The sequence below is a fragment of the Chroicocephalus ridibundus genome, chromosome 1, assembly GCF_963924245.1.
Source record: "Chroicocephalus ridibundus chromosome 1, bChrRid1.1, whole genome shotgun sequence".
NCBI lineage: Eukaryota > Metazoa > Chordata > Aves > Charadriiformes > Laridae > Chroicocephalus > Chroicocephalus ridibundus.
Genome location: NC_086284.1, coordinates 9,646,313 through 9,668,794, shown reverse-complemented (window position 1 = coordinate 9,668,794; position 22,482 = coordinate 9,646,313). Strand labels below are relative to the sequence as shown.

Here is a 22,482-nt window from a genome sequence, read left to right as displayed (position 1 = left end):
ACCACACTGCACCGCACGGCACTGCGCAGCGCCGCACGGCACCAAACCACGCCACGCCACAGCGCCCCGCTGCACCGCACTGCACTGCGCAGGGCCGCACCGCACCGCACCGCACCGCACCCAACCACGCCGCACCTCACTGGACCGCACTGCACGGCACTGCACCGCGTCCCACCGCCCAGCATCAGTGCACCACACTGCACCTGCACAGCGCCGCACTGCACCGCCCCACACCGCGCCCCACCGCGCAGCACTGCCCCGCAGCTCACTGCCAGCCCCCCGCGGCCCCGCTGGCCCCATGGTCCCACTCTCCTGCCCGCTCCTGCCCGCTCCTGCCCGCAGGGGACCTCGGGGTTGCGAAGCTGCAGGTGGGAAATGTCACACCCCCACCGCGGGGCCCTGCCTGCTCCTGCCTGTCCCTGCCTCCTCCTGCCTGTCCCTGCCTGCTCCTCCTCCTCCTGAGGTCCCATGTCGGGGTGTCCCCAGTCCCTGCCCAGCACTGGGGGGGGGGGGGGGGGGGTCCCAGGTCCCCATAGCGGGACGCCAGGGGGAGGTTGGGACCCCACCCCAGAGCCAGCGGCCAGCGGTGCAGGGGTGGGGGGCAGCCAGGGCTCGGGGGGGGGGGAGTGCACATGGGAGGGTGTGCACACGTGTGTTCGTGTGCACGTGGGGTGTGCGCACATGGGGGAGGGGGGGGTGCGTGCACGTGTGCATGTGGGGTGTGTGCACGTGGAGGGGGGGTGCACACGGCGGGGGGGGTGTGCGCGCATCAGGTGTGTGCCATGGGGTGTGTGTGCATATGGGGGGGGGTTGTGCATGTGCGTGTGCACAGGGGGGTGTGCACATGGGGGGGTGTACGTGTGTGTGTGCACATGGGGGGGTGTACGTGTGTGCGCGCACAGGGGGGTGTGCACATGGGGGGGTGTACGTGTGTGTGTGCACATGGATGCAGGTGTGCACACAAGGGGGTTGTGTGTGCACAGGGGGGGTGTTTACACGTGGGGGTGTGTGCACATGGATGCGAGCGTGCAGATGGGGGGGTGTGTTTACACACGGGGGTGTGTGTACACATGGGGGTGTTTACACACGGGGGGGGCGTGTACACACGGGGGGGGTGTTCGCACATAGGATGCACGCGCAGCGGGGGCGTGTTTGCACGTGTGTGTTCACGTGTGAGTGCTCGTGTGTGTGCATGTGTGTGTGCGCGCACGTGCGTGTGCATGTGTGTGCACGTGTATGTTCACACGCGTGTGCACATGTGTGCGTGTGTGTGTTTGCGTGCGTGTGTACGTGTGTGTTTTCACGTGTGTGTGCATGTGCGCGTGTATTCACGCGTGTGTGCTCACGTGAGCGCGTGTGTGTTCGTGGGTCTTTGTGTGTTCACACGTGTGTGTTTGTGTGTTCACATGTGCTAGTGTTCCCGTCTGTGCACGTGTGTGTGTTCACGTGTGCGTTCATATGTGTGTGTGCACCTGTGTGTTCACACGTGTGTGTTCACGCGTGTTTGTTCGCGCGCGTGTTCACGCGTGTGCGCTCACGCGCGTGTGTTCACGCGCGCGTGTCTTCGTGTGTGTTCACATGTTTGTGTGTGCTCGTGTGTTCACGTGTGTGCGCGCACGTGCGTGTTCACGTGCGTGTGTTCACACGCGTGTGTCCCACACACACACGACCCCTCCCTCCCCTCGTGCAACTGCGCGTGCATGCGCGGGGGGGCGCACCTCCCCCTCCCGCGGCCCCGCGCGCGCGCAGGGCGGTGCACACACACACACACACACACACACACACCCCCGCCCCCCCCCCCCCCCCCCCAATCACCACCCCCCCGGTTCCCCGGTCCGCCCCCCCCCCCCCCCCCCTCCCGCCGTTCCCCCCCCCGCCCCTTCCCCTCCGCCGCGTGTGGCCCCGCTGGTGCCACCGCCCCCCGCCCCGGGGCCGCTCGGGGGCGGGCGGAGGCGGCGGCGGCGGCGGCAGCGGCGGCGCCGCGGGGCTGCGCTCGGCAGCGCCCGCAACGGAGCCCAGACGGGCCGGGACGAGCCCTACCGGGACATACCGAGCCCCACCGGACCGGACCGGGCCGTACGGAGCTGTATCGGGCTGCACCGACCCGGTTCGTGCATTACCGAGCCGTATCGTACCGAGCCTTACGGAGCCTTACCGGGCCATACCGAGCCCTACCGGGCTTTACCGGGCGGTACCGAGCCACATTGAGCCCTACCGGATCGCACCGGGCCGTACCGACCCGTACCGGGCGGGTCTATAGGGAGCCGCAGGGAGCCTTACCGGGCCGTACCGGGCCGTACCGAGCCCAGAGCCCGCCCCGCCGCCGCCTTTCCCCTCCGCCATCCAGCCAGTAATTTTCCAAGCCCGCCCGGCGCTTCCCGGTTGAGCCGCCCCGGAGGATCGGCGGGGCCATGGGAGACAAAGGCACCCGGTGAGTTTGGAGACCGCGGGGAGGGGGGACACGGGGACATCCCAGGGGTGGCAGCCCCGGGGATGGCGGAGGGGGTGGGGGTGGGGGATCCCGGAACGCCTCCGCTGCCCGTCTCGGCGCTGCCGGTACCGAGCCCTCCGGGGCTGCCCCCCCCCCCCCCCCCCCGGGAGAAGTTGGGGGGTGGGGGGGGGGGTGGGGATGTACAACATCGCGCCACCGCTGCCCGGGGCTGGCGGGGGGGGGGTCCCCTGGGTCGCCACCCGGGTCCCCTCGGTGTTGGGGGCGGGTCTGCAGCCAGGCCCGGGGCTTGAGGCCGGTGGGGTCCAGGGGGACGTGGGGGGGGCCTTGGGGAGCGGGTCTTGACCCCCCTGCCTGCACCCTGCCTGCACCCTGCCTGCTCCTTGCCTCACCCTGCCTGCCCCCCTGCCCACACCCCGCCTGCCCCCCTGCCCACACCTCTTCTGCCCTCGTCTGCCCCCCTGCCTGTACCCCTGCCCACAGCCCTGCCTGCAGCTTGTCTACCCCCTGCCTGCTCCCTGCCCTCACCCTGCCTGCACCCTGCCTGCACCCTGCCTTCAGCCCCTTGCCCGCAGCCATGTCTTGCACCCTGCTCGCACCCCTGCCTGCTCCCTGCCTGCACACCCTGCCCTCACCCCTGCCTGCACCCCTGCCTGCTCCCTGCCCTCATCCTGCCTGCACACTCTGCCTGCCCCCCTGCCCACAGCCCTGCTTGCACCCTGTCTGCCCCCTTACCTTCACCCCTGCCTGCATCCTGTCTGCCCCCCTGCCTGTACTCCTGCCTGCTCCCTGCCCTCATCCTACTTGCACACCCTGCCTGCACCCCGGCCCACAGCCCTGCCTGCACCCTGTCTGACCCCCTGCCTGCTCCCGGCCTTCACCCTGCCTGCTCCCTGCCCACACCTGTTTCTGCCCCCTGCCTGCATCCCCTGCCCTCACCCCTGCCTGCCCCCTGCCTGCACCCCCCTGCCCGCACCCATGTTTGCGCCCTGCCTGCTCCCTGCCCTCACCGCTGCCTGCATCCTGCCCACGCCCCTCTGCATCCTGCCCACACCCTGCCTGCCCCCTGCCCTCACTGCTGCCCACACCCTGCCTGCCCCCTGCCCTCACCGCTGCCCACACCCTGCCCTCACCCCAGGCTGTACCCTGCCCTCACCGCTGCCCACACCCTGCCTGCCCCCTGCCCGCCCCACAGCCCGAGCGCGGTGCTGGCAGCGTTACATCTCTCTTCCCACCCCGTCCGGAGCCTGGATGGTTTTTGGGGGGGGGGCATGGGGGGGGGTGGGAGGGTCACCCGGGCTCTTCCCACTGGTGACAGGGGTGGGAGCCTGGAGCAACCGCGGGGGCCCAGGCCCTGGCCCCCGCCTCGTGGCCTTTGGGGGGTGGCAGGGCGCACGTGGGGACGATGACGGCGCACGACGTCCTGCTCCCGTGGCTGTCACCCCCCCGGGGACCCCAGTGCCGTGGGGACGGGGGACTCCCCCCACCTGGCGTTTCCCAGGGGCGAATCCATGGACCCGCCGCTGTGCCCACCTCGGGAAAGCCGCCCCTCGCCCTCCCCGCCAGCCCATGCATGGGGGTGTCTGGGGGTGTCTCCCGTGACACCCCCTCCTGTGACACCCCCTGGCTGTCACCGCAGGGTGGCCAAGGGGTTAACGCTCCCCGTCATTCATTAATTAGGCCCAAGTAATGAGGGGCGCTCCCACTCGCCCCCCAAAACTGGCGGGCAGGTGGGGGGGTGGCGTTACCCTCCCCTTGGTCCCCCCCAGCATGGATTTTGGGGCTGGGTGTCCCCGGTGCGGGCGATGCCACCGCCGTGCCCCACGGCAGGAGAGGGGGACTTGGGGGTCCGGCCCTGCTTTGGGCAGAACCTTCCAGAAACCCCGTGGTGTTTTGGGGTGGCAGGATGGGATTTGGGGGCTCCTGCTGCCCCCCCCCCCCCCAGCACTGGGGGGGGGGTGTTGGTGTCGGGGGGGCCGCTATGGCCACCAGCACCCGCATCCCCCCGGCTCAGCATCCCGAATTCTCGCCAACCGTCGCCTGGCACCCCCGGAGCAGGCGAGGAGCCCCCCAGAATCGAGGGGTTGGGGAGGGAGGAAACCCCCCACTTTTGGACTGCGGGGCTGGAGCACCCATTGGGTGTCCCCCCCCACACCTCGGGGGGGGATTTTTGGGTGCGCGGGGAGGGGCGCGGGCAAGCCCATGGGCTGGCAGCCACCGCGGGAGGCAGGAGCTGATCGTCTCCCTGCCCACGCAGCGCGTACGGAGGGAGGGGGGGGGGGGGGTGCGGCGGGAGTTAGGCTTTCAAATCCCCCCCCCCCATCTCCCTTTTAGCCCCAAATCCTCTTGGATTCATCCTGGATCCACCAGAGAGGGATTGGGGGGGGGTGTTCGGCTGTGGACCGTTGGGTACCCCAAAAGCATCATTTGTGCCGATTCCGCCAGTGCCTGCGTGGGGCCACCCCACTTTTTTTTTTTTTGGGGGGGGGGGGGGAGGTGTCACTGCCCCACGTCCGACCATCCTGGGTGTGGTGAGGTTTGGGGTCACCCTGCTCCTGGCGGGGCCCTGGGTGCTCCCCCCCGCGCGGGGTTTGGTGCTGGGGTGGGGGGGTGTCTCGGTCCTCCCCAGCCCAACACATGCCCTAATTATTTGCAGCTTCTCCAAAAAAAAATCCATCACCCCCCCCAGCTCCCCCGCTTCCCCCCCCCCCCAGCACCCAGGCAGGGTGGCTTCTGGGTGGCCTCCGTGGGCCAGTGGGATGCTTGGCAGGTGGCCCGCGGTTTGAGACGCAGCAGGGAGGGGGGGTTTTCCCAGTGATCAACTGGAGCGACTGGGGAAGCGCCGTGGTGGTCCCAGTATGGCAGAGCCCACCCCTTCCCCTGGCCCCACGGGCCCATCCTGCCCCTCTCGCAGCATCCTCCCGGCATCCCCCGCATCCCTCCGGATGAAGCCGGAGGCTCCGGGAGCGGGGCAGGGATCTCCGCTGGGAAGAACCTTGGAAGGTGGCCCGGGAGGGGAGACTCCCGTTTCCTGCATGGGGTTTGGAGAACAAACTCTGGCAGGATCCAGCCATATCCTGCATCCCACTGCCAAGGCCTTTCCTTGCCAAGGGAACCGGCGAAGCTCCCACCCGGCCAGGGGATGCTGCTGTCGAGCCTGGCAGGGGATGCCGGGATGCAGCCGGGATGCAACTGGGATGTGGGATGCAGTAGGGATGCGAGATGCAGGGATGCAGTGGGGATGCAAGGATGCAGCGATGCAGCCAGGATGCGGGGATGCAGCAGGGATGTGGGGATGCAGGCATGCAATGGGAATGCGGGATGCAGTGAGGATACAGGGATCCAGTGGGGATGTGGGATGCAGGGATGCAGCGGGGATGCGGAATGCAGGGATGCAATAGAGATGCAGGGTGCAGTGGGGATGGGGGATGCGGGATGCAGTGGGGATATGGGATGCAAGATGCAGCGGAGATGCAGGGATGCAGTGGGGATGTGGGATGCAGGGATACAGCAGGGATGCAGGATGCAGTGGGGATGCGGGATGCAGGGATGATGCAGGGATGCAATGGGAATGCGGGATGCGAGGATGCAGTAGGGATGCAGGATACAGGCATGCTGCAGGGATATAATGGGGATGTGGGATGCAGGAATACAGCTGGGATGCGGGATGCAGGGATGCAGTGGGTATGCGAGGATGCAGCGGGGATGGGGAGATGCGGAGATGCAGTGAGGATGCGGGATGCAGGGATGCAGCAGGGATGCGGGATGCAGGATGCAGGGATACCATGGGAATGCAGGATGCATGGGGATGGGGGGATGTGGGATGCAGGGATGCAGTGGGGATGCAAGGATGCAGTGGGGATGTGATGCAGGGATGCAGCGGGGATGCGGGATGCAGCGTTCGGCCCGTGGGCTGCTCCAGCTTTAGGGATCGGCCAGCCGGCTGCTGCGGGCTCATCCCGGCGGGGCTGGCCGGGAGCCACCAGCCGCCGCCGCAGGGGGTTCCCGCTGGAGTGGGTGATGTGGTTGCCAGCGGCTCCGTTATCCCGGCGGCTCCGTCATCCCTGCAGCTCCCTTCTAATGCGCCGCTGGCTAATTCCAGCTGCCTGCCGGCCTCGTTAGCGGGGAGAAACCCGTCAAAACCCCGGAACCCCACGTCCAAAGGCCATCCATGGCTGGCGGTGGCCGTCACCCCCCGCTCCCGTGTCCCCGGGGTGTGGGGGGGGACGACGACGACACACAAATCAAATCCTCATAAATCTGCCCCCCTGGGGAGATCGAAAGGGACCCTACTCAATTATCAGCCAGCAAATAAAGCTCATTAACCCCCCGACGTGTGGCTAACGAGCTCATTAAGGTACTGGATGGAGAGTACCAAGGCAAAGAGCATGTTGGGGGGGGGGCTCGTGGGTGAGGGGGGGGCAGTGGGGCTGCAGACCCATGGCGTGGGGGTTGGCAATGACCCATGGGCAGCAGCGGTGGCGGTTTCCTGCCTTTCGCCACCAGGAAGGGCTGGAGGGGGAGGGAAGGCTCCGCGCTTCCTCCTTCCCTCCCTCCGAATCCGGCAGCGGCGAGGGGTGAGGGACGAGGGTCCCGTGTGTCCCCCCCGCCCCCCGGCAACCCCGCCGGCATCCAGGGGCCACCGTGTCCCCGCCTGTCCCTGCCCTGCTCCCGTGGGGGCTTTGGAATGGGGCTGGATGGAGGGATGGGCGTCCGTGGAGGTGTTTAGGGGGCAGCCCAGGCTCCTGCACCCGTGCTGTGGGGCTCTATAGGGCTCCTGCACCCATAGCGTGGGAGCGTGTGGGGCTTCTGCACCCATGGCATGGGGGTGTGGGGCTCCTACACCCGTGCTGTGGGGCTCTACAGGGCTCCTGCACCCATAGCATGGAGCCATGTGGGTCTTTGGCTGTGTGGGACTCTAATGGGGCTCCTGCACCCATAGTGTGGGGCTCTATGGGGCTTCTGCACCCATAGCGTGGGGGTGTGCAGGGCTCTATGGGGCTCCTGCACCCATAGCATGGAGCCATGTGGGTTTTGGGCTGTGTGGGGCTGTTATGGGGCTCCTGCATCCATGGTGTGGGGTTCTATGGGGCTCCTGCACCCACAGCATGGGGGTCTGTGGGGCTCCTGCACCCATAGCATGGGGTGTGTAGGGCTCCTGCACTCATGGTGTGGGGCGAAGTGGCTCTCGGGCTCTGTGGGGCTCCTGTCCCCATGGCGTGGGGGTCACCCCAGGCTTCTGCCCCCCCGCTGTGGGGCTGTGTGGGGCTCCTTCACCCATACTGTGGGGCACCCCAGGCTTCTGCACCCATAGCACGGGGTTCTGTGGGGCTCCTGTGGGCTCTCGGGGCGGGGGGGTGGGTGGCATCACCCCCCCCCCCCCATCCCTGACTAGATGACTCGCTCACCCCTTGGCCTTAAAAACCGATTAATTAATTAATTGTGGGGAAGGGGAAATGCTGAATAACGGTGCCATGCCCTTCCCTGATTAACCCTTTATTCCCCCCCCCCCCCCCCCCAATTAATTAAGCCGCAGCAGCGTTCTTGTTAACGCCAGCTCTGACCCCGGGGACCGCGGTGGCAGCAAACCCTGGGGCTCATCTAGGGGCAGGGGAATAAGTGTGGTGGCGCAGGCTGGGTCCCCTCCAGGTCCCCCGCTCCCGGGTCCCCCCTTGGCAGCCGCCCCATGGCCGGACCCGATCCCGCTGCGGTCCCTGGCCAGAGCTCGGGCAGGCCAGGCTGGGCCCCGTGGGTCTGAAGGGTGGGATACAGGGACACAGGGATGCAAAGATGCAGGGATGCAGGAACACAGGGATGCAATGACACAGGGATGCGGGGACACAGGGATGCAGAGATGTGGGGATACAGGGAGGCAGGGATGCAAGGATGTAGGGACATAAGGATGTAGAGACATAAGGATGTAGAGATGCAGGGACACAGGGATGTAGAGATGTGGGGACACAGGGATGTGGGGACACAGGGATGCAGGGACAAGGGTGCAGAGACATGGGGACGCAGGGATGCAGGGACACAGAGATGTGGGGATGCGGAGACACAGGGATGCAATGACATGGGGATGTGGGGACACAGGGATGTAGAGATGCGGGGACACAGGGATGTGGGGACACAGGGACACAGAGATGTGGGGATGCGGAGACACAGGGATGCAATGACATGGGGATGTGGGGACACAGGGATGTAGAGATGCGGGGACACGGGGATGCGGGGACACGGGGATGCGGGGACACAGGGATGCAAAGATGCAGGGATGTGGGGACACAGGGAGGCAGGGATACAGGGACACAGGGATGCAGGGACAAGGGTGCAGAGACGTGGGGATGCAGGGACACAGGGATGCAGAGATGTGGGGATGCAGGGGCACAGGGATACAGGGATACAGGGATGCAGCGATGCTGGGGCACAGGGACGCAGGGCCGTTGGGACATGGGGATGTGGGGACACTTGTGCTGCCCCCCCCCGCCATGGGCCCTGCCGGGGCCTGGGGGGACCCGATGTCCTCTGCTCACTGGTTTTCCATGCCGGGGTGTCCATGCGCTCTCCCCGTGCCCCCTCCAGATGTAACTCCCACCTTTTTTCCGCAGCAGGGGACATGGGGAAACTGAGGCACAGCAAGGCGAGGGGGCTGAGGAGCATCTTCCTGCTTCTGGGGTGGGTGATGCCGGGGGTTTGGCGGAGCAGCTCAGCGCCCTGCCTTCCTCCAGCCCCGCTCAGCACCCTGCCCTCCTCCTCCTCCTCCTCCTGCCCATGGGAGCCGGGCTGGAAGCAGATGAAGGAAGGGCCCTTTCCTGACAGAACCGGGTGTTTTCACTCGCAGGAAACGCTGGATTTTAGCAACCCCCTTTTTCCCCACGCCTTTTCCCCATGGGGGTGCTCGGGTCCCCAGGGAGCTGGCGGTGATGGCTGCTGGGTGACACGGCACGGTGGGAGCAGGGGGTTGGATGTCCCTCCGTAGCCCAGGGCTGTGCCATGGCAAGCGCTGGCACTGGGCTGGGCCAGTGAGGCCGGTGCTGGGGCTTGGTGGCACTGGGGAGCGCTCCTGGCACTGCTGTCCCTCCTGCCAGGGCTACATGTGGGCGAGGGTCACTCTGGCACATGGGCACAGGGGTGAGGGTCACGCCAGCATGTCTATGAGGGTCACCCAGGCATGGGGACATGGGGGTGAGGGACATTGTGGCACGTGGGCACGCGGCTGAGGGTCACCCTGGTCTGTGGGCACAGGTTGAGGGTCACCAGGCATGTGGGCATGGGGACGAGGGTCACCCTGGCACATGGGCACAGGGGTGAGGGCCACCATGGCATGCAAGGATGGGGGTGATGCCCACCCTGGCGCGTGGGCACGAGGCTGAGGGTCACCATGGCATGTGGGCATGGGGTTGAGAGTCACCCTGGCTTGTGGACATGGGATGGAGGGTCACCCCAACGCATGGGCACAGGGGTGAAGGTCATCCTGGCACATGGGCACGGGGGTGAGGGTCACCCCAGCATGGCTGTGTGGGTCACCCAGGCATGGGGACATGGGGGTGAGGGTCACCCAGGCATGGGGACATAAGGGTGAGGGTCCTTGTGGCACGTGGGCAGGCGGCTGAGGGTCAGAATGACACGTGGGCATGGCTGAGGGTCACCCCGGCACGTGGGCACAGGTTGAGGGTCACCATGGCACGTGGGCATGGCTGAGGGTCGCCAAGGCATACGGGCACAGTGGTGGGGGTCACCCCAGCACCCAGGCTCAGAGGTGACAGTCACCCTGGCTTGTGGACATGGGGGTGAGGGTCACTCCAACGCACGGGCACAGGGCTGAGGGTCATCCTGGCACATGGGCACGGGGGTGAGGGTCACCCCAGCATGGCTGTGAAGGTCACCCAGGCATGGGGACATGGGGGTGAGGGCCATTGTGGCCCCTGGGCACGCGACTGAGGGTCAGAATGGCACATGGGCATGGCTGAGGGTCCCCCCAGCCCCCAGGCCCAGAGATGACTGTCACCCTGGCACAGGGGTGAGGGTGACCCTGGTGTAGGTGTCAGGATGGCCCAGGCACATGGGCATGGGGACAAGGGACACCCTGGCACACGCAGCACGTCCCCGGATGCTCCCATCAAGGCTGTGCCCGGTGTGGGGACCGAGCCAGCGGTGGTGGCCGTGCCAGGTCCCTCCCTGGCATGTGCCCGCGTGTCCCCCAGCGCGCTGGGACGCTGCCACCACGTCCCACCCTGTCACCAAGGCTGCGGTCACCCCCATCCCGGGCACCGTCCCTTGGACCTGGCTCCGGTTTCCTTCCCTCGCTGGAAGGGTGCAGGCAGGTGCAGGCAGCAGGGTGCAGGCAGGTGCAGGCAGTGGGGTGCAAGCAGGGGATGCAGGCAGCGGGGTGCAGGCAGATGCAGGCAGCGGGGTGCAAGCAGGGGATGCAGGCAGCAGGGTGCAGGCAGGGATGCAGGCAGGGATGCAGGCAGCTCCTCTTGGCCATGGGACGAGGGTCGGTTTCGGCAGAGCCCAGCAGCCGCCTCGGGAATTGTTTTTCCCGGCTCCCGAAGCCGCCCCGGCGCTAATCTTCCCGGATGGTTTTAATGGAATTTAAAGGCGCGGAGGGATTATCCGCGGAGAGCCCATTACGGGTGGCTTCGGGCCAGGGCAGGCTCTGAGCAGCCGCCGACAGCAGGCAGCGCCGGGCGAGGGAGCCCTGCCTGCTCCTGCCTTCTCCCTGCCTCCTCCCTGCCTGCCGCTGCCTCCTCCCTGCCTCCTCCCTGCCTCCTCCTTGCTTGTCCCTGCCTCCTCCTGCCTTCTCCCTGCCTCCTCCTGCCTTCTCCCTGCCCATCCCTGCCTCCTCCCTGCCTCCTCCTTGCTTGTCCCTGCCCTCTCCCTGCCCGTCCCTGCCTGTCCCTGCCTCCTCCCTGCCTGTCCCTGCCTGCAGCGGGGGGGACCGGGGATGCTCCAACTTTCCCAGCACTCACATCACCTCGGTGGGGTGTTGGACCCACGTCCTTCCCCTGTGGGATCTCGCGGAGGGGTTTTGGGGCTGTATGGGGTGCCGGGGGGGGCTGTGCCATGTACCAGGGGGACGTATGGGGTGCCGGGGGGCTGTATGTGGAGCCAAGGGGGCTGTATGGGGAACTGGGGGGGCTGTATAGTGTGCTGTATGGGGGCTGTATGGGGTGCCAGGGGGCTGTATGAGGAGCCAAGGGGGCTGTATGGGGGGCCAGGGGGGGCTGTATGGGGGGGCCGGGGAGGCTGTAGAGTGTGCTGTATGGGGGCTGTGCTTTGTGCCAGGGGGGCTGTGCCATGTGTCGGGGGGCTGTATGAGGTGCCGGGGGGGCTGTATGTGGGGCTGGGGGGGCTGTACGGGGTGCCGGGGGCTGTGCCATGTGCTTGGGGCCGGGGGGGGGGTGTCTGTGCCGTGTGCCAGGGGCTACCCCTCTGCTACGCTGGTCCCTGGCCTGCAGACAGCCTGGCTTCGCGCAGCGGGGCCTTTGCACGGCACCTGGCGTGACACCTGGCATGGCACTTTGCGTGGCACCTGGCACGGCACTTTGCGTGGCAAACCTTCGCACGGCGCCTTGCACGGACGTGGACCCGGCACCTTGCACGCGCAGCCCCCCCATGGCCGACCCACCCCGGCTCGGAGCCGCTGGGACCGCAGCAAGGGGTCAAACCCCTCCCGGGCGTAACGGTGCCGGGGGCAGGGATCCGGCCCCCTCCCAGCCCCAACGTGCCGCCTGGGGTGGGGGGAAACTGAGGCACGGGGCTGGGGCTGCTGCTGCGTTACGGAGTCGGGGTGCAATATCTGTGCTCCCCACTGCCATAGGGGGCGAGGAATAGGGTCTCTGTGCCCCCCCGTGTTCTACAGGGTCGGGTGCCTTCAGTCTGTGCCCCACAGCGCTGTATGGGGCCGGGCACCGTGGGTCCCGTGCCGTACGGGGGTCCAGTCCAGTCAGCTGCCCGGTGCTGCCCTGGCGCGGTTCAAACGCATCCTGCAGCACCCATGGGTGCCCCAGCCGCTAATCCCACCCCCCCCCACCTTTGCTCTTTTGCAGGGTGTTTAAGAAAGCCAGCCCCAACGGGAAGGTAAGGGGGCGGCCGGGGAGATGGCAGGGGGGGGAGAGTGGGGGGGAGATGGTACTTCTTGGGGTGACCCACCGGCCACCACCCCCCAAATCCCACCATCACAGCCGGCGGGGGGGACACGCACAGACTCTTAAGAGACCCCAGAGATGCCCTGCGAGCTGCCTGAGCGTCCTGCCACGCCAGCAGGAGGGGAAACTGAGGCACGGCAGGGTTGGGGGTGGGCCGGGGGGGCAAGTCCCATTCGGTGTCTCAGGACCCGGTGACCGTCCCAGCCGGTGGCAGCGTGCACCGCCACCGGGGCTGGCTCCCAGTTTGGAACTGGTGTCCCTCTCCGCCCAGGGAGGGTGCTCGCGCTCACCCTTAGGTGACGACGCTCCTGCGCCCCGTGCCTCAGTTTCCCCAGCGGGAGACAGCCGGGGGTGTGACACCGTGGGGCTCAGCCCTGCCCCACTGCTAAGACCCACGGGGACAAGCCCATGGCGGTGGGGGGGGCGCAGCTGGGGCTGCACCTGGACCCAAATGTCTTTGGGGGGGGGGGGTGGGGGGCTGGGGGGCGGTCCAGGCTTTTTGGGCTGCCACTGGCTTTTGGGTGCCGCAGTGATGGGGGTGGCACATGGGGACGGTGGGGGTGGGGACCGGGTTGGGGGGGACCCCAGGACACCTCCCACCCTGAGCTCGGAGCCTGGCCGGGGGGGGGAGGGCTCTGGGGTATCCCTGACCCCCCGCCACCCTGGTCCCTCCCCACAGCTCACCGTCTACCTGGGGAAGAGGGATTTCGTGGATCACATCGACGTGGTGGACCCCGTGGGTACGTGGGGTCGGGGTGGGGACGACGACGACACAATCTCGGGGCGGGGGGGGACGGACACAGAGGTGCTGGGGTGGGTGGAGTGGCTCGAGGCCGCAGGAGGAAGGGGTTTTGGGGGGACAGGGGGCCGCTGGGAGATGCTCCGGGGGTGTCCCCATCCGCTGGTTGTCCCCCCAACCCCGGTCCTGCTGCCACATCCCCTTCACCCCGCTGGCATGTCCTGTCCCCCCCCCGGCCCCGCAGCTATGCTGGCACATCCCTGGTGCTGCCACATCCCCTTAACCCTCTCAGCGTGTCCCCCTGACCCTGTTGGCGTGTCCCCCTCACCTTGCCAGCGTGTCCCCACCCCGTCCCTGCCATGTCCCCACCCCGTCCCTGCCGTGTCCCCTGACCCTGCGGCGTTCCCTTGCAGACGGAGTGGTGCTGGTGGATCCCGAGTACCTCAAGGAGAGAAAAGGTAACGGCTCCCTGCGGTGTCCCTCCTGCCTGGGGACACGGAGGTGGCACCCCTCAGGGGACAGCTGGTCGCCCTGTACCGTCCTGCCCCGGTGGTGGCACCTCTGGGCCCTCGGGTGACATTTTCCAGCCCCCCGGGGATGGGTGTCCTGCAGTGGGTGCCCCAAGGTGCATCTGGCTCGTCCCTGGGCTGTGTCCCCATCTCCTCACCATGTCACCTCTGGGGAGCCACCGCTGCTGGTGGGACCAGGATAAGCCATGATGCCACCAAGCCATAATGCCACCAAGCAATGATACCACCATGCCATGATGCCACCACGTCATCATGCCACCATGCCATGATGCTGCCATGTCATGATGCCACCAAGCCATGGTGCCACCATGCCATGATGCCACCATGTCATGATGCCACCGCGCCATGATGCCACCGCGCCATGATGCCACCCTACCACGATGCCACCCTACCACCAACCTCCACCCCTTGTCACCCTCCTCAGTCTTCGTGACCTTGACCTGCGCCTTCCGCTACGGCCGCGAGGACCTGGACGTGCTGGGGCTGACCTTCCGCAAGGACCTCTTTGTGGCCAACGCCCAGGCCTTTCCCCCGGTCCCCGAGGAGAAGAAACCCCTCACACGGCTGCAGGAGCGGCTGATCAAGAAGCTGGGCGAGCATGCCTACCCCTTCACCTTTGAGGTAGGGTGGCCATGGGTGGAGGGGACGGTGACCCCCAACTCCTTGGGGACATCAGCATCCCCTCTGGGCCCCGTAGGGTCGTGGTCGGGGGTGAGATGCTGCCACCCGTGACGAAAATTCAGCTTTTGTTAGTGGAGCTTAAAAGTCAGGAGCAAAAAGCTTCCAGCGGGGAAACTGAGGCATGGGGTACGTTCCTTGAGCTGGGCGGGGAGGGGGGGGGGGACACACCTGGTGGCATTTTCCAGGCTTGAGCCATCAGCTGAGCCCCGCGGGCTCGCGAACAACCCTGAGCCCCTGCGAAACAATCTTAATTCCTCCAAATCCCCCAGATTAACAACAACAAAAAAAAAAAATCCAAAAAACCTCACACCTCCAAGCCAGGGATTTTCGTAACCCTTCGGGGTTCGGGTGTGGGGAAGCCGAGGTGCTGCTCGGGATGGAAACTTGGGTTGAAATCCATCCGGAAAAGGGCACAATTAGGAAATGTAATTAGGAAAAGGAGGAAGTCCCTCCTGGCGGTTCGGGTGGAAGGGGAAATGCCGGAGACACCGTGAAATGGGGTCCCCACCCTGCTGCTAACTCCCCCCCGCCTTCCCCTTCAGATCCCCCCCAACCTGCCCTGCTCCGTCACGCTGCAGCCGGGGCCGGAGGACACGGGGAAGGTAAGGACCCTGGGCCGTGGGATTTGACACCAAGCTGGGGGGGGGTGGGGGATGGGTGACACCCCAGAAGGCCGTGCCACCATCCAGCCAGACCTGGGCAGGTGGAGAGTTGGGTGGAGAGGAACCCGATGGAGTTCAACACGGGCAAGTGTAGGGTCCTGCCCCTGGGGAGGAACAACCCCCCGCACCAGGACAGGTTGGGGCTGACCTGCTGGAGAGCAGCTCTGCAGAGAGGGACCTGGGAGTCCTGGTGGGCAACAAGCTGCCCATGAGCCAGCCATGTGCCCTGGTGGCCAAGAAGGCCAATGGTCTCCTGGGGGGCATCAAGAAGAGCGTGGCCAGCAGGTGGAGGGAGGTCATCCTCCCCCTCTGCTCTTCCCTGGGGAGGCCACAGCTGGAGCACTGGGTCCAGTTCTGGGCTCCCCAGTTCCAGAAGGACAGGGAACTGCTGGAGAGGGGACAGCAAAGGGCTACCAGGGTGATGAGGGGACCGGAACACCTCTCTGATGAAGAAAGGCTGAGGGATTTGGGTCTCTTTGGTCTGGAAAAAAGACGGCTGAGGGGGGATCTTATCAACGCTTATAAATACGGAAAGGGTGGGTGTCAGGAGGATGGGGCCAGGCTCTTTTCAGTGGTGCCCAGTGACAGGACAAGAGGTAACGGGCACAAACTTGACCATAGGAAGTTCCACCTAAACATGAGGAGGAACTTCTTTTCTGTGAGGGTGGCAGAGCCCTGGCACAGGCTGCCCAGAGAGGTGGTGGAGTCTCCGTCTCTGGAGACATTCCAAACCCGCCTGGACGTGTTCCTGTGCCACCTGCTCTGGGTGCCCCTGCTCTGTCAGGGGGTTGGACTGGATGGTCTCCAGAGGTCCCTTCCAGCCCCTGCCAGTCTGTGATTCTGTCCCCCCATCCTCATGCCACTGGGGTGGTGGTGAACGGCCGTTAGTTGGGGTCATCTCTTGTGGGGGTGCAAAGGAGTTTCTCTGCCTCCTTCTCTGCCCCCTCCTGGTTTCCAGGCCTGTGGTGTGGACTACGAGGTCAAAGCTTTCTGTGCGGAGAACCTGGAGGAGAAAATCCACAAGAGGTGAGTGGAGAGGATCCATCCAGCCCGGGTGGGAGCAGCGTCCTCGGGGCGCTGGCAGGGGCTGCGACCCATCAGTGGGAAAGAGTCATCCCAGTTTGCTACCCACAGTGGGTGAGATGGGGATGGGATGGAGGTGTCCTCCAGGTTGGGGCTGGAATGGAGATGGCCTCCACAATGGGGCTGGGACAGAGGTGTTTGCTAGGCTGGGGCTGGAGTTGGGCTGATGATGTTCACCAGGTTGGAGCTGGGACAGAGATGTCCTCCAGGCTGGGCCTGAGATGACGATATCCTCCAGGCTGGGCCTGGGATAGAGATGTCCTCTGGATGGGCTGGGACGGAGATGTCCTCCAGGCTGGGGCTGGGATGGAGATGATCTCCAGGATGGAGATATTCCCCAGGATGGAGCTAGGATGATGATGCTTTCCAGAGTAGAGATGGGTGAGAGATGATCTGAGGGTTGGGATGGAGATGTCCACTGCTGTGTTGCAGGCAAGGAGCCCAGCCCTGCCATGACATGGGGCCGTGTAGGCAGCCTGGCACGGCCATGGGGCTGCCCCCTTGCAACCCAGGCGAGCTGGGCATCCAGCTGGGACCTCCCACGCCATCCTTCTCTTGATGTAGCATACCAGAAGAAAAGAGAGATTTGACCCAAAACGGGCCAAGAAAGCTGGGTTCTCCTCTCCCCCCAGGAACTCGGTGCGTCTGGTGATCCGTAAGGTCCAGTACGCGCCGGAGCGACCCGGCCCCCAGCCCATGGCGGAGACCACCCGGCAGTTCCTCATGTCAGACAAACCGCTGCACCTCGAGGCGTCCCTGGACAAGGAGGTGGGTGAGGACTGGAGAGGGGACACCGGTGGGGTGACCTCAGTGAGGACGGGGACCTCACCATCCCCCACCTCCTTTGCTCCCTGCAGATCTACTACCATGGAGAGCCCATCAGCGTCAACGTCCATGTCACCAACAACACCAACAAGACGGTGAAGAAGATCAAAATCTCAGGTGAGGAGCGGGGCTTGGTCCCCACTGGCTGCCGTCACTGTCCCCATGGGGACCCTCCCTGACCCCCATCTCTCCATCTCTCACCCCAGTGCGCCAGTATGCCGACATCTGCCTCTTCAACACCGCCCAGTACAAGTGCCCGGTGGCCGTGGAGGACGCTGAGTGAGTACCGGCTGCTCGGGGACATGGCGAGGGGCCCTGGGGACCTCAGAGGAGCTTTGGAGGACCCCTGCTACAGTGCAGCACCTTCAAAGCAGTGGGGTGTCACGTTCGGCCAGCAGGTCCTGGTGGGGGGAGTGGGGAGATGGAGACCCTTTTCTGGTGGGCATTTTGCCAAAAGCGTGGGGTTTTGCATGCTTTTCTGATGGCATCACGGCGGATGTCACCCTCTGTGTCCCCTGGCCAGAGATGAACTCCAGGCTGGGGCAGGGACAGATGTCTGCTGCGTCAAGAGTTGGGTCAAGAGTAGGGATGGAGATGTTCACCAGGCTGGGGCTAGGATGGAGATGTCTGGGCCGGGGCTGGGGTTGGGATGATGTTCACCAGGCTGGGCCTCGGGAGGTAATGTCCTCTAGGCTGTGGTGTGGGTGGAGATGTCCTCCAAACTGGTCCTGAGAAGGAGATGTTTTCTAGGCTGGGGTTGGGATGGAGATGTTCCCCAGGCTGGTCCTGGGATGGAGATGTCCTCCAAATTTCTTCTGAGAAGGAGATGTTCTCTGAGCTGGTCCTGGGATGGAGATGTTCCCCAGGCTGGTCCTGGGATGGAGATGTCCTCTGTGCTGGGGCTGGGACAGAGATGTTCTCCAGACCAGGCCTGGGACAGAGATGTTCTCCAGACTGGGATGGAGATGTCCAGGGTGGCCCGTGGCGTTGTTGGAGATGGGGGAGGGTGCTGGGGCTCTGGCTGATGGTGGCTATCATCCCCAGTGACATGGTGGCCCCAAGCTCGACGTTCTGCAAAGTCTACACCTTGACCCCTTTCCTCGCCAACAACCGGGAGAAGCGGGGGCTGGCCCTGGACGGCAAGCTCAAGCACGAGGACACCAACCTGGCCTCCAGCACACTGTGAGCCCCCAGCCCATGACCACCCCCCGGGGCTCCTGCTCCCTCCCGCAGCGTTGTGGGGGGACTTGGGGGAGGACCAAGCCCTGGTGGGCATCCAAGCTCCCATTCCAGGAGTGATGCTTGGGGTGGAGGAGACACGGTGGGGGGACCTCGAGGAGGATGGGGGGTGTCCCCATGGGCATCCCCTTGTTGATGCCCACCCTGCCCCTTCCTCCAAGGTTAAGAGACGGAGCCAACAAGGAGATCCTGGGCATCATCGTCTCCTACAAGGTGAAGGTGAAGCTGGTGGTGTCCCGAGGAGGGTGAGTGTTGGGGACCCCCCCAGGGCTGCACCCCCCCCTTTTCCCTTGCTTTCCTCTGGGCTTGGGACCCCGGCCGCGGTATGTGTCCCCCGGGACGCTGTGTGGTCCCTGGGGGTGGGATGGAGAAGCTGCAGCAGAGCCCAGCTCTGGGCATGGTGGCACTTTCTGGGGACACCAGGGTGGCCATTGGCTGGGGGGGGGTGGTGGTGGTGGGGTCATTAATCCTTACAACAACCCTGCCCCCCGCCTTCTCTGTGCCGCAGCACCTTTTGCAGGACGGGGCCCCGCTTCCAGCCCTCCCGTGGTGGGAGGTGACGGGGTCTGTCACCCCCTAGACCTCCCCTGGGACTCGGGCAGCGGGAGGGGGGGGGACGACACACAAGGTGTTGGGAGGACACAAGGTGTGGGGGGGTCACATGTCCCTGGGGAGCCATGACTAACGTGTCGTCTCTTTTGACCCACGCCAGCCTGCTGGGAGACCTCGCCTCCAGGTAATGCCCATGCCACCCGCCCCCAACACCCCCAAATCGCCACCGCAGCACCCCCCCCGGCCCCCGCCGATGCACCCCTCGGTCCCCTCCACTGCCACCCCCATCCCGTCATCCTCAGGATGCCACCGCCATTGGGGTCACCTTGAAGCCAAAAGCCAGGCGGCCCGCAGAGATGGGGCTGAGCCGTTGTGGGGCTGGGGATGCTGGTGGGGGCCGGATTCTGCATCCCCCCCCCCCCCCAACCCCAGAGTGAGAAGGACCCGTGGGTGCTGCGGGGGACACTGGGCAGAGCACAGAGGTGGCTCCTCGGGGCTGAGCATCTTCGGCCGTGGGGAGGAGAATCTCCGGGGCTTCCCCGCTCTCCATCCTTGAATCGGTCCCCTCCCGCGGGGTCCCACGTTCCCGCACGTCCCTCCCCGGGGAGGGGGGACACCGGGGCTGGAGCCGCCACGCAACGACGTGCTTTCCGCCCCGCTGTGACGCACGTGGGGAGCGGGAGAGGTGTCCCGCATCACCGCCACGGTGCCTGCTGAGTACTGGGAAACTCAGCGCGCGTCCTCCATCCCTCCGGTGGGGCCCAGACCCCGCCGCCCTTCACACGGCGCAGCCTAAACCCCGGGGGGATTTGCATTCCCAGCTGCCGCTAAGCTGCTAAAAGGCTGATTTTTTGCTGCTAAAAGGCCGATTTTTCGCCTCCGCTGACCCCCCCGCCCCCACCACCCTCGGGGCAGGGGGTGTTTGTGCTGATCCCAAAGCGCGGGGTCCAGCTCCAGCGAGACACGCCCTGGCTGTAAAGAGGCTACGCGGAGGATAATACAGTTTTTTTGGCCCGAATTTGGGGTCTCCCCTGCAACTGAAATGTGGGATGTGGCTCTAACTGCCCCCCTTCCCCCCCTCCCTCCCCAAATTTGCCCCATGCTTTACACCCCCCCCGGCATCTCTTGCAGCGACGTGGCGGTGGAGCTGCCCTTCACGCTGATGCATCCCAAACCCAAGGAGGAACCGGCACATCGGGATGGTGAGTGTCCAACACACCGCCCCCCCCCCAGCCCTGGGTGCGGCGCAGCCCCTCTTTGGGGTGATGGGGGGGGGGGTTCAGAGGGGTCAGCCCGCTCCCCCCCCTCCGTGCCAGCGAGGCTGCGTGGTGCCCGACGGAGATTTTCGGGTCCCTTCAAGCCCTGTTTTTTCTGGGCAGAAAAGCCCCAGGGATAAAATTCTGGGGGTGCCCCCATCATCCTGGTGCAGCCAAACCTTGCGGGGGGGTGGGGTGGGGTGGGGGGGGGGGGTCGTACCCAGCCTTGGGGACGGCGGTGACGACGACCCCGGTGACTAACCCCCCTGCTTCTGTTCAGTTCCAGAGAACGAAGCGCCCATAGATACCAACCTGATAGAGCTTGACACAAAGTAAGAGACTTAAAAAATATCAACCGCCCCCCCCACCCCCCGCCGGAGCCTGGGTGGGAAGACGAAGCTCTTACAGAGGTTGCATGGCATCCCCCCCCCCCCCCCGCCTTAACCCTGCTAACGCCATGCCTAACCCCCCCCCCCCCGGCACGTAACCCCTAACGCATGCCGTGCCCCTCTCTCTTCTCTCCTCCCTCGCCATCTCCCCGCATGGCTTGCCAAAAACCAGGAGAACCCGCAGTAAGGAAGCGCCCGCCGGGATCGTGCTTCGCGGGGGGGGTGGGTGGGGTGGGGTTGGGGTGTTCCTGGGGATGGGGGTACGTCCCCCCCAGGGCTGGCGATGCCGCGGATGCGTTGCGCCCATCCGGCTTAATCCCCGTCTCTGCGTTTGCGCTGGCAGAAGTTGGGTTTGAGAGGTGTTGGCGGTGCTCGCCGCGGGGCTGCCGCTCTGCCGGGAGCGGAGGGAACGCTTTGCGGACACCCCCGGGGAGCTGCATCCCCCCCCCCGCCCCGCATCGCTCCTGGGCTACTCAGTTTCCTCCCCGGGGCAAGCACCCGGGCATTTTTTTTTTAGGGGGGGGGGATGGTGGTTGGGGGGGGACGCTCAGAGGGCAAGCGTTGGTAAAGCTGTGAAAAACGCGGTTGGCTGAAGGATGGCGTTGGAAGAGCCCCCCCCGGCCCCGAGCTGCCGGAATAAAGCGGGTTGATAATGCGGGAGCCGGGATAGCCTTGCGGGGTCCCGGACTCGTCCCCGTCGTCCCATCCGTCGCGTCCCCCCCCCCCCCCCCTCCCTCGGGTAAAGCCCTCGTTTTTCCGCTAGTGACGACGACATCGTGTTCGAAGACTTCGCCCGCCAGCGACTCAAAGGCATGAAGGACGACAAGGAGGACGAGGAGGAGCGGACAAACTCCCCGCAGCTCAACGACAGATAAGCGAGCACCCCCCCCACCTCTTCCGCCCCCTCCTCGACGCCTCCCTCCTCCTCATCTCCTCACCCGCCGTCCCCCCCCAGCTCGCCAGAAAGAAACACCCGTGCATTAGGCTTCTTCTCTTTTGTATAATTATTAATTTTGGGGTTCTACCTTGTCCCGGGAGCCTATGGATCGCCCGAGGGCCAGAGGAATTAATAACCTTCCCGCCGTGCCGTGTTGTCACTCTTCATCCAGAGCTGCTGTTTCCCGTGCCGGAGGGGTGCTGGAAAGTGGGGGGGGGGGGGGGCAGGTGGGAATTCACCCTTAGGACCCCCCCCCCCCGCCATAATCCCCCTGTCCCTTTTTCCCCTCCGCCCCCAGAGCCCTTTCTTATGAGCTGCCTCTTTTACGCGTTTTATAGAAGCCCAGTCTCGCCACCGGTTTGCTACGGGGAGGGGGGATGCAGGAGAATGGGGCTGGGGGTGGGGGGGGGTCGGGGGGGGGGGATGTCTTTTCTAGGCAGCCTGCTCATGGGAAAGGGCACCTCGGGTGTCCCCTCCTTTTGTCCCCTCCTGTCTGGCCCCGCTGCATGTGTTTTGCGCCCCCCCCCCCCCGCCCAAACCCGGGATGCACGAACCTGGCTTCGATCCTGCCCGAGCCCAGTTGCCCCCCAGTAAAGGCTCGAGCCGGCACCGGGCAAGACGGGTGGGCATCACCCCCCCCACCCCCCTCCGGCTTTTACCCCCAAATCCTCCTAAATCAGCCAACCCCGGGGGGGGGGGTTTATTCTTCATCAGTTTTTACACAGCCCCCCCCCCGCCCCCTGCGGGGGAAGCCAGCTCCAAGCCCTGAGTTGCCGGGGCCAGCGAAGGACTGGGAGGTGACATGCGGGGACAGGGCTGGCGGTGGCGGTGGGGGGGGTCCCCGGGGGTCCCAGCCGGGTGATGTTGCCTTTTCCATGACAGCAGGGTTGTGGCGTAACGTTTGGTTCCCCGCGGGGTTACACCAGGGATGCTTTGGCCCCCCCAGGAGCTGCAAAGCTCCCCCCAGTTGCTCTTCCCGCCCCCCCCCCCCCCCC

The 22,482-nt window shown here is 65.8% G+C and overlaps 1 protein-coding gene across 1 annotated transcript; it reads left to right on the top strand.

Moving 5' to 3' along the window:
• The first annotated feature begins 1,916 nt into the window (after positions 1-1,916).
• On the top strand, positions 1,917-21,721 carry ARRB1 (arrestin beta 1). The gene is made up of 16 exons (XM_063327980.1): positions 1,917-2,431; positions 12,496-12,526; positions 13,274-13,334; positions 13,747-13,791; positions 14,288-14,484; positions 15,087-15,146; positions 16,165-16,232; positions 16,922-17,057; positions 17,147-17,231; positions 17,321-17,393; positions 18,159-18,296; positions 18,515-18,598; positions 19,066-19,089; positions 20,037-20,107; positions 20,442-20,493; positions 21,314-21,721. The coding sequence occupies exons 1-16, from the start codon at positions 2,412-2,414 to the stop codon at positions 21,423-21,425; spliced, it is 1,257 nt and encodes a 418-aa protein (XP_063184050.1). The 5' UTR covers positions 1,917-2,411; the 3' UTR covers positions 21,426-21,721.
• Positions 21,722-22,482: the final 761 nt, after the last annotated feature.

Bases quoted from the DNA above. Each gene is read 5' to 3' on its own strand.
- ARRB1 (XM_063327980.1), top strand. From the start codon at position 2,412: ATGGGAGACAAAGGCACCCG. The intron at 18,297-18,514 runs GTGAGCCCCCAG...CCTTCCTCCAAG, and splicing joins AACCTGGCCTCCAGCACACT to GTTAAGAGACGGAGCCAACA. The intron at 20,494-21,313 runs GTAAGAGACTTA...TTTTTCCGCTAG, and splicing joins CTGATAGAGCTTGACACAAA to TGACGACGACATCGTGTTCG.